Consider the following 14,918-nt stretch of genomic DNA (forward strand, 5'->3'; position numbering starts at 1 on the left):
ATTTTTAGTGAAGATAGTAAATTAAATATAGAAATAGAAAACAGAATCAGAAAGCTGGTATGGTGGGAAGTCAATTGAATAAATTCATATGGAATAAGAGAGAAATTAGTCGGAACACTAAATTAGCTATATACAAGACAATGTTCAAACCAGTTTTAACTTATGGATCTGAGAGCTGGGTCAGAAGTAAAACACTTGACCAAAGACTAGAGACTGCAGATATGAGAGTCCTGAGAAAGATTAGAGGTGTGAACAGATGGCATCAATGGCAATATCATATTAAAAATGAGGATATTAGGAAAGAACTTGACATTGTCAGCATCCAGGAATGCGTTAGCAGAGCTAATCTCAGGTGGTATGGTCACTTAAATAGAATGGGAGAAGAAAGATTAGCAAAACAAGTGTTCTCTGCCAGGTTGGCAGGAAAACGACCAAGGGGAAGACCAAGATATAGGTGGATTGATATGGTACAAAGTGCCTTAGACGATAGAAATATAAGAACTGATAATGTTGGAGTCTTGACAAGTAACAGACTGATTTGGAGGAAAATTGTAGATAGGAAGTTAGTAATGATGTAATTTTTTCATGTAGTACTTTCATATCCTGTACACCCCTTGAGGGTACATGGCAGGAAGTTGATGATGATGATGTGAACTGTCCTATTTTAGCATTAAAATCCCCCTTCACTGTCATGAGTTCTATATTTCCTGTTGTAGTTCTTCATAGAAATTTTCTATTTCTTCCTCTGAATGGTTACTGTCTGGTGCATATATTTGGATTATTTTAATTGTTTGACCTTTTTCTTTTGCTTGAAGTTTGGCTGTTATTATTCTAGGAGACACTGGGTTTATTTCAATTACTGAGTGTGTAAGTTTCTTTTCAATTAGTAATGCAACTCCTTCTCTGTGTATGTTATCTTTTCTTCCTGAGAAGCACAGTCTTCCCTCCGGTAAATCCATGAATCCATCTCCGCACCAATGTGTCTCTGATAAACCTAAAATACTCCATTTCAGTCTTTTTAAATTTTCCTGGATTAATTGTAATTTTCCAGGTCGGTATAGTGATCTTATGTTGAGGGTGGCTACATGTGAAACATGTAGCCACCCTCAACCCCCAAGATGATGGTTTGAAATGGGGAAATTTTGAAGAGTGTAAGAATATGGAGAATTATATAATGGAGTGAAAGAATTTTTTGTCATGATTTCAAAGAAATCAAGCAATCTTGTCCATAGCACTGCAGATGTAAGGAACGATGACTGCACATTTGAAGTCTTGCTTGTTCGCTGATCTCTTTTGTAAAATCTTGTTCATCATCTTACACCCATATCCATTAAGGGAAAATTGTGAGTGAAGTAATGAAGTCTTTATTTCTTGTAGCACTGAAGATGTTATTGTCCCTCTCCCTTTGTGTTTTGCCTCCTGTTAGGAGTGGTGGCTCTACCACCACTCCTTACAAAAGCATGGAGGATCTACTAGTGTTGGTGAGTTTCTGCATAAGTAAGTCTTCTATCCTTCAGATAAGAGAATACTAAGGAAAGGAAAGCATTGCTATGTTTCCTTGTTATTCTCCCAGAAGTCTGAAGACAAAATTATTCAAATCTGGATTAAAATTTGAATAGCATTTTATCTGAGGATAAAACGCTATTAAAATCTGGTTAATTGCTATACCTTCTCTCTACATTCTGAACTGGCATTCTCACATCCCATAGATTTTTGTGATATAGTACAATCTACCAACAAAGCTGTTTCCATTTCTCTAAGGAACAAAACAAATTAAATATAAAAAATTTAAAAAAATCAGCATACTGCTCTGTGAAAAGAAAAAACAGAACAGGATTTGCTCCACTCCAAGATCACAATCAGTCTATCTCCATATAGCTTATTTCAGTCAGAGAAGAATTTATTATCAAAAAGACTTGATTTTTTTATCTCCCTGCAGTATCTCCAAAGTTGATATCATATCAGAAGTAGATAAAGAGTTGGGAAGATTACCAAGGGATTCAGCTGATTTTATCTACATTTATACAGCCTCTTTGTTACTTTGAGCAAAAATACCATCCGAGAGGAATACATCACTTACTTCCCACTAGATGCATAGTAAGACAAATAATTTGATTAAAAAAAAAATAAAAAGCAGTAAGAATTTAAAAATAATTAAGTAGTGTATGGTGATAAAGGAAGTTAATGAAACAGTGTATGGGGAAAAAAAATACCATATGGAAAGTTCCTAGTTTGTGTGCATCAGCTGCTTACTGCAATAACTAACATGTATTAGAACAATCAGATAGCTGTAAGAATCAATGAAAAAGTTACAGAATGGAAATCAGTAAACAAAGGAGTCTGTCAAGGATGCCCAATGTCACCACTGTTATTTAATATCTATATAAATGAATTAGTAAAGAAATGGAAGGAAAATTTAAAACCAGCATTTAAACTGGATCATGGAACTATACCTAACACCCATCTGTTTACAGATGGCCAATTAATCCTAGTAAGAAATGAAGATGAACTCCAAAAATCAATATATGCCTTAAACATAAGTGCAGAAAAATTTGGGATGCAAATATCAGTAGACAAAACAAAAATCATGGATTTTAGTCAGAAGTTTTCCATTTCCAGTCAGAAGTAAAATCTTGATTGAAAATAAAATTTTAGAACAAATTAACTGCTTCAAATGCCTTAGATGTGCTTTATCATATACGAAAGAAGCTGACATTGACATCAAAATTTCAAATTTTCTAAAGATAACAGGAATGATCAATAATATTTTCAAACCTAACCAGGTTCAAAAGCATACAAGAATGTTTTGGCAAGATCTTCTCTACTGTACGGAAGTGAATTATGGACCATAAAAACTGCAGAACGAAAAAGAATAGAAACTGGAAAAATTAAATTCCTTTGAAAAACAGCAGACTATATATACTCTCTGAGAGAAAGGAAGTACAGAAATACATAAAGAACTAAAAATAGATTCAGTATTGGACAAAGTATATGAATACTGAAAGAAGTGAATTGACCATATCGAAAGAATGGACAGTTGAAGACTACCCCAAAAAATATTCCGATACCATCCAGTTGGAGGATATAGAAGTCAGGGACGACCAAGGAAAATATGAAAGGAGATACCTGAAAGAATGATGAACTGCTCTTTTATCCTACTCTCACTTGAGTTGATCAATTTCACACTAGTTGTTTCTCTTCTGGGTGCTCTTGTTTTCACCTCAGAAAACATAACTGACTTCAAATACATTTCTTAGTAGTTACATATACTATAAAAAAAGCATGAGGTATATTAAACTTCTATAGGTAGAGATGACCTTGCTAATGCTTCTGTCTTGTATCTCCACTTGGGCCTGACTCCCACTGAAGAGACCTCAATAAAGGTCGAAAACCTTTATTCTAACTAGTCTGGGTAGTGGCCTTACCATTAATGCATAACGTTATACATATCCGCAAGGAGATATGTTTTGCATTATGGGAGATACTGAGATAGGAGTGATCTTAGCTTGCTCCACCTTTGCAACGAGTTTCCTGGTGTTGTACCACCTTACCCCAGTCCTGAAGATACTTTCAGGTGCAAACTTTGTTTGCTCACACTTAGATAAAGGATTAAACTAAATTTATTATGAGGTATATTAATTTAAATACTTATCTAATTTAGTTCATCTAGTGTCATTGCAATCCTTGATAAAGTCTCCTAGTGGAAGCTGAATAATAATAACTTATTAATAAGTATGAAAATGGCTGATTAATTGATTTTTCCTCTTGAATAAGCACAATATGTTTAGAAGCACCTTTAATTATAAAATTGGCATTCTTTGTATCTCAGTGCTGGTAGAATGAGCATATCTGAATTTATTAATAATTTTTTGTGATACTAGGATTATGCCCATTCAGAGAAATGGCATTCTTGATATTGGAGATTTTTCATTGAAGATAATTTTTGAATTGGTTTTTTATTTACATTGGTAGGAAGTGAGCCATCATTTTCACATCATATGCAAACATGAAAATATATAATACACCTTGAGATTTTCTTTCCAAGGTTTTTCCAATTCTAGAATGGATTATGTTGATATTTTGGAGAAAGATACCGAGTTTCTCATCTGAATATTATCATATGTAAATACCATTGAGATAACAAAGCTACTTTGAACGCTGCTTGTCCAAGTGGTCAAGGTAATAATTAGCTAAATGGGAAGACTAGCATGGGAGTTATTACTTATGGCAATTCTTTCAGATTTATAGATTTTGTTTTTCCATGTTAAATAACATGTGATGATAAACTTGTAAAGATTTAAATATGTCTATAGGAAGAACTTAATGAAAATTCTAAATTGTCTGCCAGAGATATATTGATATAAAGAAAAAATGATATCGAAACCCACCATGATTTCATGATTTTAGAGATGAAATCAGAGAAGTATTTAATGTGCAATCTTGTTTGACTTAAAAGGAGATATAAAACCTGATAAATATTTGCTATCACAGCTAGTAGGAAGATTTCAAATGGATTTCAGCCATTTGAAATCTTCTATGCAGCAGACAATCAGTTTTATGACATTTGATAAAGCCATAAATTCTTAAACTCTTCTCTGATGTGTTCTGAGTTCCCAAAGAGTGACTTGATCTTTCAGTTTTATATACTTTGAATTGGTTAGGTCTTTGCTGATAACTGAATATGTACTGTGCACTACCATGAGATCACAGTGCATACATATTTTCCTGTTGTGTTCAGTAATATCTATAACCAGTCATGCATCTTTATTTTCTTCTGATATGAAAATAGTAGAGTTATTGTTTAAAGATAGAGGATAATTTAGCACAATTTAATCATTAAATTTATATTTCTATTGTGATTATATGTAATTCTGTTTTAATATTGATTATTCATGCACCATTACTTGTTCTACTCTTTCTAATGGCTTTTGAAGTAAACTTGGGCATTCTTGTGGATCTATAAACTACAATGTACCAGTTTTTTTTTTTTTTTCTTGAGTAAGATAAAGATTTTCTTTTGCTTTTCAAGTAAGAGAAAATCTTTTTTTTTTATATACTTCATGATTTTTTTACACTTTATAATAAAATTATAACTACTTTCTCATTTTTTTTTTTTTATAAAATACTTATAGTTGTAGCCCTCCTCTCAGAAACTATATGGTGTTTAATGATACAGATGGATTGTACACTTATACATTTGAAGCAGAAAAAAAGGTAAGAATGAACAGTCAGCTTTACAGCTATGGTTTGATTAATTATCCACATAAATAGACTTATAATATTTTCAGTTTCTTTTATTCCTGTATACCTGTTTTGATCATTTTAGAAAAAAAAAAAGAAAACTTATGTGAAAAACCATTACAACTTGTAAAAGGTGAAAAGTGAATTAAAAAGTGAAATATATAGAAGAATATTTTGTGGCTGTCCCTTATCATGATTGATGATGAAGTTATCCTTAAATATTCCTATAACATATATACACTCTGTATTCATTTGTTGTCAGTTTTAATACTTGACAGCAATTTTTTTTATATATTTCACTTTTTAATTTGCTGTTCACCTTGTTCAGCCTCCATAATCATATGATTCTTACTATCTCCATGTAATTTATCTACTTTATCCTCTTATATACCTCATAACTTACACCAGTAGTGCCATTGTATGATTATGGAGGTTCAACAAATGAATACAAAGTGTATATGTTATGGGAATATTTAAGGATAACCTAATCATCAATCATGACAAGGGACAGCCACAAAATATCTTCTATATATTTCACTTTTTAATTCACTTTTCACCTTTTACAAGTTGTAATGGTTTTCATCATTTGTTCATATGGAATATGAACAAATGATGAGCATTGTGGTAGACCACTTTTCCAAGTGCATAATACTTTTCCTCTCCCCTTCTAAACCAAAAGCCTTTTTAATGTATATCTTTTCAGTTTTACTCTTTAATGCACTATTGAATGGCTAACCTTCACACAGCTTTAAAAAATACTGTACAGTTTACTTGACAAGAATTAAGGCACCACTAATAAGTGATTCCTTATTTCAGAAACCACTTTAGGCATAGGCACTGTAGGTGATCTGATTGTGTAGGATCATGCACCTCTAAGTTAGACTTGCTCCAGAGATATGAGATATTTGGTGAGAATTAGGACTTTATTGTGAGAGAGAAGAAATGAAAGTTATTTTTACACAGAAACTGATATATTCAAATAATAATACAAAACGAATGAAAACAATCATGTTTCATCTAAAAGATGTCACAAAATTATTTTAAAATTTTCGAAAAATTAGACACTCGATGAAAAACAAAGTACTTGGGGGGGGGGAGTTTATTACATGTGAGAGTGTAGAATTATTGTCAGGTTATTTATTTATATCCACAGGAGATCAACTAGAAAAACAGAAAAAGCCTTTGTGTTGGGAGCATGATTGTTAGTTGGTTGAACTCACATTACCAGTCATTATACTTGGATTTTATTGTACTAATTCTTAGCTAGGCATTATCATTTTAAAACTATTTATCATTGTATTATTATATAAATAAACTGATCAAAATATGATCAGTTTATTTCAAATTTTATAATGACTATAGTACAGAGCATCACTTGCATGTTCTGTCTATATTGTGTCTCAATATGATCTCTCTCTTCTATTCTTTTGTCTGTATTGTGTCTCAACATGATCTCTCTCTTCTATTCTTTTGAATATGTTTTATGTTTTAATGCATAAGTCTTATATGCATCTAGAAAAAAGAAAATCTCATTTCAGTGACAAGACATTGCCATTTTCACTTCTAGAACACCAAATATGACAGTGTTTCAAAGCAGAACCCTGTCTTATCTACATTTGGTTTACCACGTCATGGTTTATCCCTTCTTCCTTGCTTTCTTTGAGATAAATAAATGAACAGGCTTTTTCATCTTTCATCAATAATTGATGTGAATGAGTCTTGATCATTCTTTGTTAATGACATTTGTTTTTTGCCATTTTTGAACTGTTGAATCCACTCATATAAATCTGGTTGTTAGAATAGTTGTCCTACTGTAAATATTAGATGAATTTCAGCACCTGCTGTTTCCATGAAACTGGAATTGCCACTTGCTGTTCTCTGCTGCACATAGCTACACAGCAATCACATACATGTATTTAATGCATGTTGAAAGTTTATTTTTCACTTGGTTAGAGTATAATAAATTTAGTTTAATCCTTTATCCAAGTGTGAGCAAACAAAGTTTGCACCTGAAAGTATCTTCAGGACTGGGGTAAGGTGGTACAACACCAGGGAAACTCGTTGCAAAGGTGGAGCAAGATACCAACACGCCTGTCTCAGTATCTCCTATAATGCAAAACTAGTTGCATTATAGGAGATTGAGGTCTCTTCAGTGGGAGCCAGGCCCAAGTTGAGATACCAGGCAGAAGCTTTAGCAGGTCATCTCTACCTATAGGAGTTGCCAAATGGTGTGCCACCCTTTTTTAATAAATTACTCTGGATTTAGAGAAAGATGTTGAAAGTTTATTTTTCACTTGGTTAGAGTATAATAAATTTAGTTTAATCCTTTATCCAAGTGTGAGCAAATTTGCTCACACTTGGATAAAGGATTAAACTAAATTTATTGTATTTAATGCAGTAAGACAACTGATAGTCAAAATCAGATATCTCACTTAAAGTTAGTGTTTGCATGCACATTCAGGAGTGGAACAAATCAAAAAATGTTTTAAAAAAATTGTGGTTACTTAGATTTAACTTTGTATCTAAAATGACAAGCAGAAATTCAGTAAAAGTAGCAGTGTGTGAATAAGGAGCTTAAACAAGAAAAAAACAAGGTGCCCTGCCCCCCCCCCCAACAAAAAAAAAGGGAAAAAACACTAGAAAATTTTCCAAAAATCTTTTCCTAATTAAAGTTCATTTTTTTATTTATATTGTGTCTTCTATTTCTATACTACTTATGAATTAGCGGTCACATAAGGTGGGAATACCCTATAGCTCTCGGGAATCACTCCGGTGTGAACACAAGGAGAACGAAGTAGTGCTTGGGCGGACCGAGTGCAACTTCATTTGCCCGAGCTGGGACAGAGGAGATCACGGATATCATGTATTGGCAATTAATACAGATGCTCAGTCATAGGTCGTATGCAATGTGTAGTGTGTATTCTCAAATCATGTGCTCAACTCCCCCCCCCCAAGATTAAATCCTGAGTGTGTCACTGGCTAGGACTTTTCCATGTGTAGCAAGTTTGTTATAACATTTTGTTGTAGTGAAGGTGAGTGAAGTACTAGAAGACTTTTGCATAGCAAAAGTCTTCTACACACACACATGGCCATATCATGCTATTTATCATACATTTTTATGAATATTTAAAGCAGATATTTATGTTTGTATTAATTTGTTGGAAATTATTTTTAGGACAACTGTTTAGCCTGCAGCCAAGTTCCCCAGATAATGACATTTTGTGAAAATGATAAACTACAGGATTTGATAGATCATCTCGTTAACAGTAATGAATTGTAAGTAGATTTATTAAAGCTTATTAGATTTTATTATCTTCAATTGGGTTGTCATAATCGAAATGAATGTTCCATTGTGATTTTTTTTAAATTACCATAAAATTTTCAGCTAATGTTGGTTCTTTTGCTACAACTCTTTACCTTCTGCTTATCAGTGACCTCTCCAGATGACTGCAAACTCAGTCCACAGTTTTGTTGATAATGCATTGTACTTTTTTCATTGGATAAATTTTGTACTACGCATATCATTAAAACTTTTTTTAAGACAAGATTATTGAAGGAACCATACAAAAAACTCATCCAGAAGAGACTTTTCAAACATATTACATGGACATCTGTAGAATTCAAAACCTCCAAAGCTTTTACAATAAGCAAGTAGTTGCATTTGCTAGATGAGCTGCTGAGATCAAACTTTTCTTCATTAGAATTGTGACAGCCTTGCTTTTACTGCTTGCAGAACTCAGCCCTGTCTTATTTCTTACCAAAAAGATTCCATTTCTCATAATCTTACTTTTGACAACACTTCGATTAAGATAATATTTCTGTCTGTATCTCTCTCTCTCTCTCTCTCTCTCGTTCGGATAACCCTAACCTCTAGTCTTTCCTGGCATAAACATGTTGCCTCCTCAACATTCATGAAATTTGATTCCCTTTTTCTCTGGGGAGCAACTTTACTCCTAAACATCAAACTTGGATATAAGTAAAAATTCCAACATAGCATTCAGCTAAAAGTTCTGCAGTTTCACTTGATCCTATGGAAATTTCCTTTATAGAATTTGTTTTACCTTAAATTCCTTAAATACAGTAGCCAAAGATCTCACTTGACCAACATACTTAAATGTCTTCTAACTTCCTTAAGAACGTTTCCTTAATGCGTCTTTCTTACATTTTCCTGAAGTAGGCATGAAGAATCATCATCCAGACAAAAGGAATACATTAACTGAGCAGTTCCAAATGCATTTCCAATAAAACAAACTTTACTATAGATTTCATTTTACTTCCTGGAACATATATCACTTGCTTCTCACATACGAAGGCTTGATACTTATACTGTCCTTCAGTTATTAAATTCATAGTTCCTCCTTGGAGAGTATAAATTAAAGATGTCAAGAAATTATATCCTTGATTTAATCATTTATCCAAGTGTAAGCAAACAATGTTTGTCTGTGAAGTATCTTCATTTCGACCTTTATTGAGTTCTCATCAGTTTGAGCCAGACCCAGAAGTACCAAGGTTGAAGTAATGTAGAGGTCATATATTTCCTATATACGAGTAGTTAAAAGGTGTCACACCTTATAATGCATAGCATTATACACATCTGAAAGGGTGTGTGCTTCACTTATGTAATACTAAGGCAATTGATGTGAAGTCATTAGTTAGTCTCTATATACAAATAGGTCAGTCTTGAAGATTCTTCAGGTGCAAACATATTGTGCCTGCACTTGGATAAAGGATTAAGCCAAGAATATAATTTCTTGGCATCTTTAATTTATGGTATAACCAAGTGAAAATGCTTCAACATCCTTGGAGAGTAATTAAAGATACATATGAAAACTTTTCTGAGATTAGAGAGTTTAACTCAGTACTTCGAGACCTTACGGCTCTCCTTCTCTGTTTGCCTACTCTTTGCTTACTAGTGTTCCTGTTACCCAACAACAGCTGTTCTTAAAATTAAATAAATAAATAATGTACATGCTTGTTACCGAAATTCAAAGAAAAACTCTGACAAAATAGCTGCCATTACTACAGTGATCACATGTTGTACTGTAATAATGCAGCATGCAAACACTAATATAAACAAAAATGCAATAAATGTACATACAGCATTTTTGTGTTATTTCCTAAGGATTACAACATAGTTAAAAAGTTTACTACTTAATTACATTTAAGTCTCCTTTCATATCACTACTGCTTAACCACATTGTGGCTTTGGTAGTACTAAGCATATACATTTGCATTGATAAATGCAAACACATTTTTAAGGGTACTTTATCATATAGCAAAAACATATTCCTTGTTTGCTGTTTTTTGTCAAAATTAAGGAAAACTACCTACAAAATATCTTGTTTAGCAAACTTTGATTGCCTTCTCCAAAAATGATTCTTCTTGGGAGGAAAAATAATGCCAAAGAAGAGAAAAGTGGGTGTAGGAAGAGTTCTTTCTAACTCTGAATTTTCAGAAATATAACTGGGAATAAAGTTTTACATTCGTAATACCAAAGAAGAGACAGCTGTAAAATATGTATTTTAATAGCATTCTCATCTACATAAATCTGAAAACTAGAGTGAATGGCTTCTTTTCCCATAGTAGCCACTTATCCCATCTGCTATAAGCAATTAGTCAAAAGTTACCAAAAAAAAAAGGAGAAAGTTGTTAATGATTCATTTAAATCTCTGAAAATTATAGCTGCTGAGAAGCACTTCGAGAAGTTCATTCAACAAAGATGAATGAAAAAATTTGCTTGAACTGTAAGTAGATAGTGACCAGCTGTCTACTTACAGCTATTCAAGTTTTTAATAAGTTTTGAGGAGACTGTCAAAATTACAGATGCAGTTCAGGTGAATATTGACCATGGGCATATCAATAGCGTGTCCAGACAATCGCGTGAACTATTGATTGCTGAAAAAATTCGCTGAAAATGTTATTCTCTAGAAAACTGAAATGAATTTCATTGATACCAATATATATATATAAAGTAAATGCAGTGCAAGATAAATTTCATAAAATATAATTTTATTATGTATCTGTGTATTAGTCTGCGCAGTTAGCCGAGTGGCTGTTTGCTTCACAACCATATGCCTGGGAAAGGAGTGTCCTGGGTCCGATTCCCGTCACTGACATGAGGAGTGTAGGATCTTTCTCAGACATAGCGAAGTTAGCCATTATCATCTGAAGAAATTGTATTTCTCTTGGAAGGGGATATATCAGATGTTGAGGATGCTGAGTTGCAGGATGATGTGGATGAGGAAACATTGAGGGCAGCTGTTCGAGGCAGAGCTTCAGATGAAGGAGCTGCTGCAGGTTAAACTTTTAATGAAGACAGCTACAGTGTGCCTGTGGAAATTCATAGGAGGAATGTGGTGATGACACACCCCTCAATGTGCGACTTGAAACACGAAATCAAGGTCAGAAGCAATAGATGTCACCTATAATTTCACATTTTCTGATCCTCCAAATGACTTAATCCCACTGAATTACTTTGAAAAATTTATTGATAGCAGTATCATAGAAAATTTAGTTGACCAAACAAATTAGTATTCTACGCAAAAAACAGGAAAGTCTATCAACACATCTGTGATTGAAATGTGTAAATTTATTGGTATACATATTTTGGCTGGAGTTGTTCAGATGCCAAAATACAGAATGTACTGGGCTGATTCTACACGTTATGAGCCTATTGCAGGAAGTATGACACGTGATCGATTTTGCAAATTGAGAAACTGTTTGCATATAAATAATAATGATAACATGATTCCAAGAGAGCATAAGGACCATGACAAACTCTTCAAAATTACACCATTAGTGGAATCTCTGAGAAAAAAATTTCTGAAAATCAAGCCAGAGGAATACAACTCAGTTGACAAAATGATGATACCACTCAAATCTCATACATCTATGCTACAGTATGTAAAGAGCAAGCCACACCACTGGGGGATAAAAGTATTTGCCTGGGCTGGAGTAAGTGGGATAGTGTATGATTTTGAAATTTATGTGGGCAGGGGGACAAAAGTGAAAGATGGTCCCTTAGGTATGAGTGGCAATGTGGTCATGAGGCTAGTTGAGGATTTGCCTAAACATAGGAACCATAAGTTATTTGTTCATAATTGGTTCACTTCATTTAACCTGGCTGTAGAACTGAAAAAGTTGGGCATATATATGGTGGGAACTGTCAGCAAAAGCAGATTTGCAGGCTGCTCTTTGCAGACAGATGCTTCTTTGAAGAGTGGTCGAGGCTCGTGTGATTATGAAGTAAAGACCAATGAAAATATCATGCTACTGAAATGGTTCGACAATAAGGCAGTTCACCTTATCTCCACTTATAAAAGTCAAGAGCCCATTGAAAATGTCAGACGATGGTCTGTTGTTGCTAAACAACATGTGAATGTCCTTTGTCCATCAATAGTCAAAGAATACAACACTTTTATGGGAAGTGTTGATCTACATGACATGCTTGTTCAGTTATATCGCACCAACATCAAGGGTCGTTGCTTCTACTTGAGGATTGTATTTCATTTGATCAACATGTCATGTGTCAATGCATGGCTCTTGTATACAAGACACTACTGTGATCAGCAGAATGAAAAACACCAACCAAAAACACTGCTTGATTTTGGTTGGTGTTTTTTGTGATATTGTTGCTGGCCTTCTGAAAAGGGGGAACGAATGAACCTAGAAAAAGAGGGCGCCCATCTGACTCATCAAAGCCAGGACCATCGAAGAACAAGAGGGTAGAGAAAGCACTGCGTCCTGTTGCATACATCAGCAACAGGACGCAGTGCTGTTGCTGATGTATGCTATGATGGTGTGGGTCACTGGCCAGAATATCTCCCTGACAAGTCAAGATGCAAACTGTGTATCAAGAGTTACAGCAGAATGAAGTGTGGGAAATGTAATGTTTCACTTTGCCTAAACAAAGAGAAAAACTGTTTCAAGGAATTCCATGTAAAATGATTTGAAAGTCACCATACCAATATAGCAAACTTTTATAGGTTATGACAATATTATTGAATTGAATATCTCTACTTTTTTATGTCATACTATGTTATGTTTATATTTATTTCATTAGTAATTTTGTATACATTTTAAGTGCAAACTTCCTTATTTAGATATCACTATATTCAAAATAAATGCATTTAGATGTACACTGGAACAATAAATAGGAATTTATAAGAAAGACGAAGACTTTTTACATTGCTTTCTACATACGCATCACAATGTCCTAATGATGAAAATTGGAATCATTTCAGAATTCCTATCCTGAAATGTATTTTTCAGAAAAATACTTGATGCTCTTGCTTTTTTAGACCTAAAGACAAAATATTTATTTTGTCTTTAGGTCTAAAAAAAAGAGTTTAGAAAGAAAAAATTTTTTCACTTGAAAAAAAAATTCAGGTCAGTAAATATAACCTCTCCATTGCTTCTGCCTTAGTGTCACCACTTCTGGGTCTGCCTCCCACTGACGAGACCTCAATAAAGGTAGAAACCAGTCTGGGTAGTGGTCCTTCCTTTAATGCATAGCATTATATATGTCTGCAAGGAGATGTGCTTTCCATGGTGAGAGATGCTGAGACAAGGAGTGAAGAGAGCTTGGTCCACCATTGCTACGCGTTGCCAATAGATGCACCACCTTGCCTCAGTCCTGAAGATATTTTCAGGTGCAAACTTTGTTTGCTCACACTTGGATAAAGAATTAAACTAAATTTATTATAGAATCTTAAGACTCCAAAATTCGTAGTAAAGATTTCTTTACTACGTGGAAACCTTTTGGAAAAAGTGTATTTTTGAGACTTGATGGCTCATAACACCACATTTTTTTGATTTAATACCATAAAATTATGTGTCATTGGAAAGATAATGTAATCAAGAATGTAATGCAACAAAGTTTGTTCAATTATCTGTATTCTATGAAAAGTTATAACCAGAAAAAAGAAGCACAACTTGCTTAGGTTGATGTGAAGTAGCTTTCCTTCATTTGAATGTAGCCAATGAGCATGAGCTAATAAGGTCACAGTAGGGTTCAGCTATTGATGTCATGTATTGGAGCCGAGAGGAGGACATTTGTCAGTGTATTATATGATTGCTATCAAGTTGGTTGGTTTTTTTTTGTGTTCTTTCATTTAGTGAGCTTGTAAAATGTAATAAAATTAAAGAAATGGCACAAGGAGTTGACTGGTCACCCAGAAAGCAATGTAAAATAGTACTGTTAAGTGAACGAGGCTACAGTTATGAAGAAATTAGAAGAAAAATTTGTGGAAACTTAACCAAAGGTGGCATTTCTAAATTTTTGAAGAAGTATAACGAGACTCAGTCACTACAAAACCAGACTGGTAAAGGTAGGAAAAGGTGCACAACAGCAAGTGATGATAGAAGAATTGAGAAACAGTGCCTACGTGACAGAAGAAAATCATCTGGGTGTATACAAGATGAAATGGCTCAAATGTGAAGTTGAGTGCAAGGACTGTTTGGTGCAGACTGCAGGAATTTGGTCTAAATGCTAGAATTCCATGAAAAAAAAAATAAAGCCATTTTTATCTCTCAAACAAAGGTTGATAAGATTAAACTGGGCTAAAACCCATGTTAACTGGACAGCAGAACAATGGAACAGTGTTATTTGGAGTGATGAGACCAAAATCTCCCTGTTTGGTAGTGATGACATAAAATACGTAAGGAGAAGATCGGAG

General features: G+C 33.8%; 2 protein-coding genes across 4 annotated transcripts in view; one reads left to right on the top strand and one right to left on the bottom strand.

Moving 5' to 3' along the window:
* Uba3 (Ubiquitin-like activating enzyme 3) overlaps nucleotides 1-14,918 on the top strand; it is a 194,031-nt gene that overhangs the window by 151,211 nt on the left and 27,902 nt on the right. For both annotated transcript variants that reach the window (XM_090392570.1, XM_090392573.1), the window contains 2 exons: nucleotides 5,133-5,214; nucleotides 8,417-8,517. In XM_090392570.1, coding sequence (XP_090248696.1) covers nucleotides 5,133-5,214; nucleotides 8,417-8,517 — 183 coding nt within the window. The remainder of the gene's footprint in view (nucleotides 1-5,132; nucleotides 5,215-8,416; nucleotides 8,518-14,918) is intronic.
* LOC150106612 (uncharacterized) overlaps nucleotides 1-14,918 on the bottom strand; it is a 300,527-nt gene that overhangs the window by 118,688 nt on the left and 166,921 nt on the right. The gene's annotated exons all lie outside the window — the stretch shown is intronic.

This window comes from Typopeltis vanoorti, chromosome 5 (genome assembly GCF_054136105.1).
Source record: "Typopeltis vanoorti isolate ZY-2024b chromosome 5, IOZ_Tvanoo_1.0, whole genome shotgun sequence".
Lineage (NCBI taxonomy): Eukaryota > Metazoa > Arthropoda > Arachnida > Uropygi > Thelyphonidae > Typopeltis > Typopeltis vanoorti.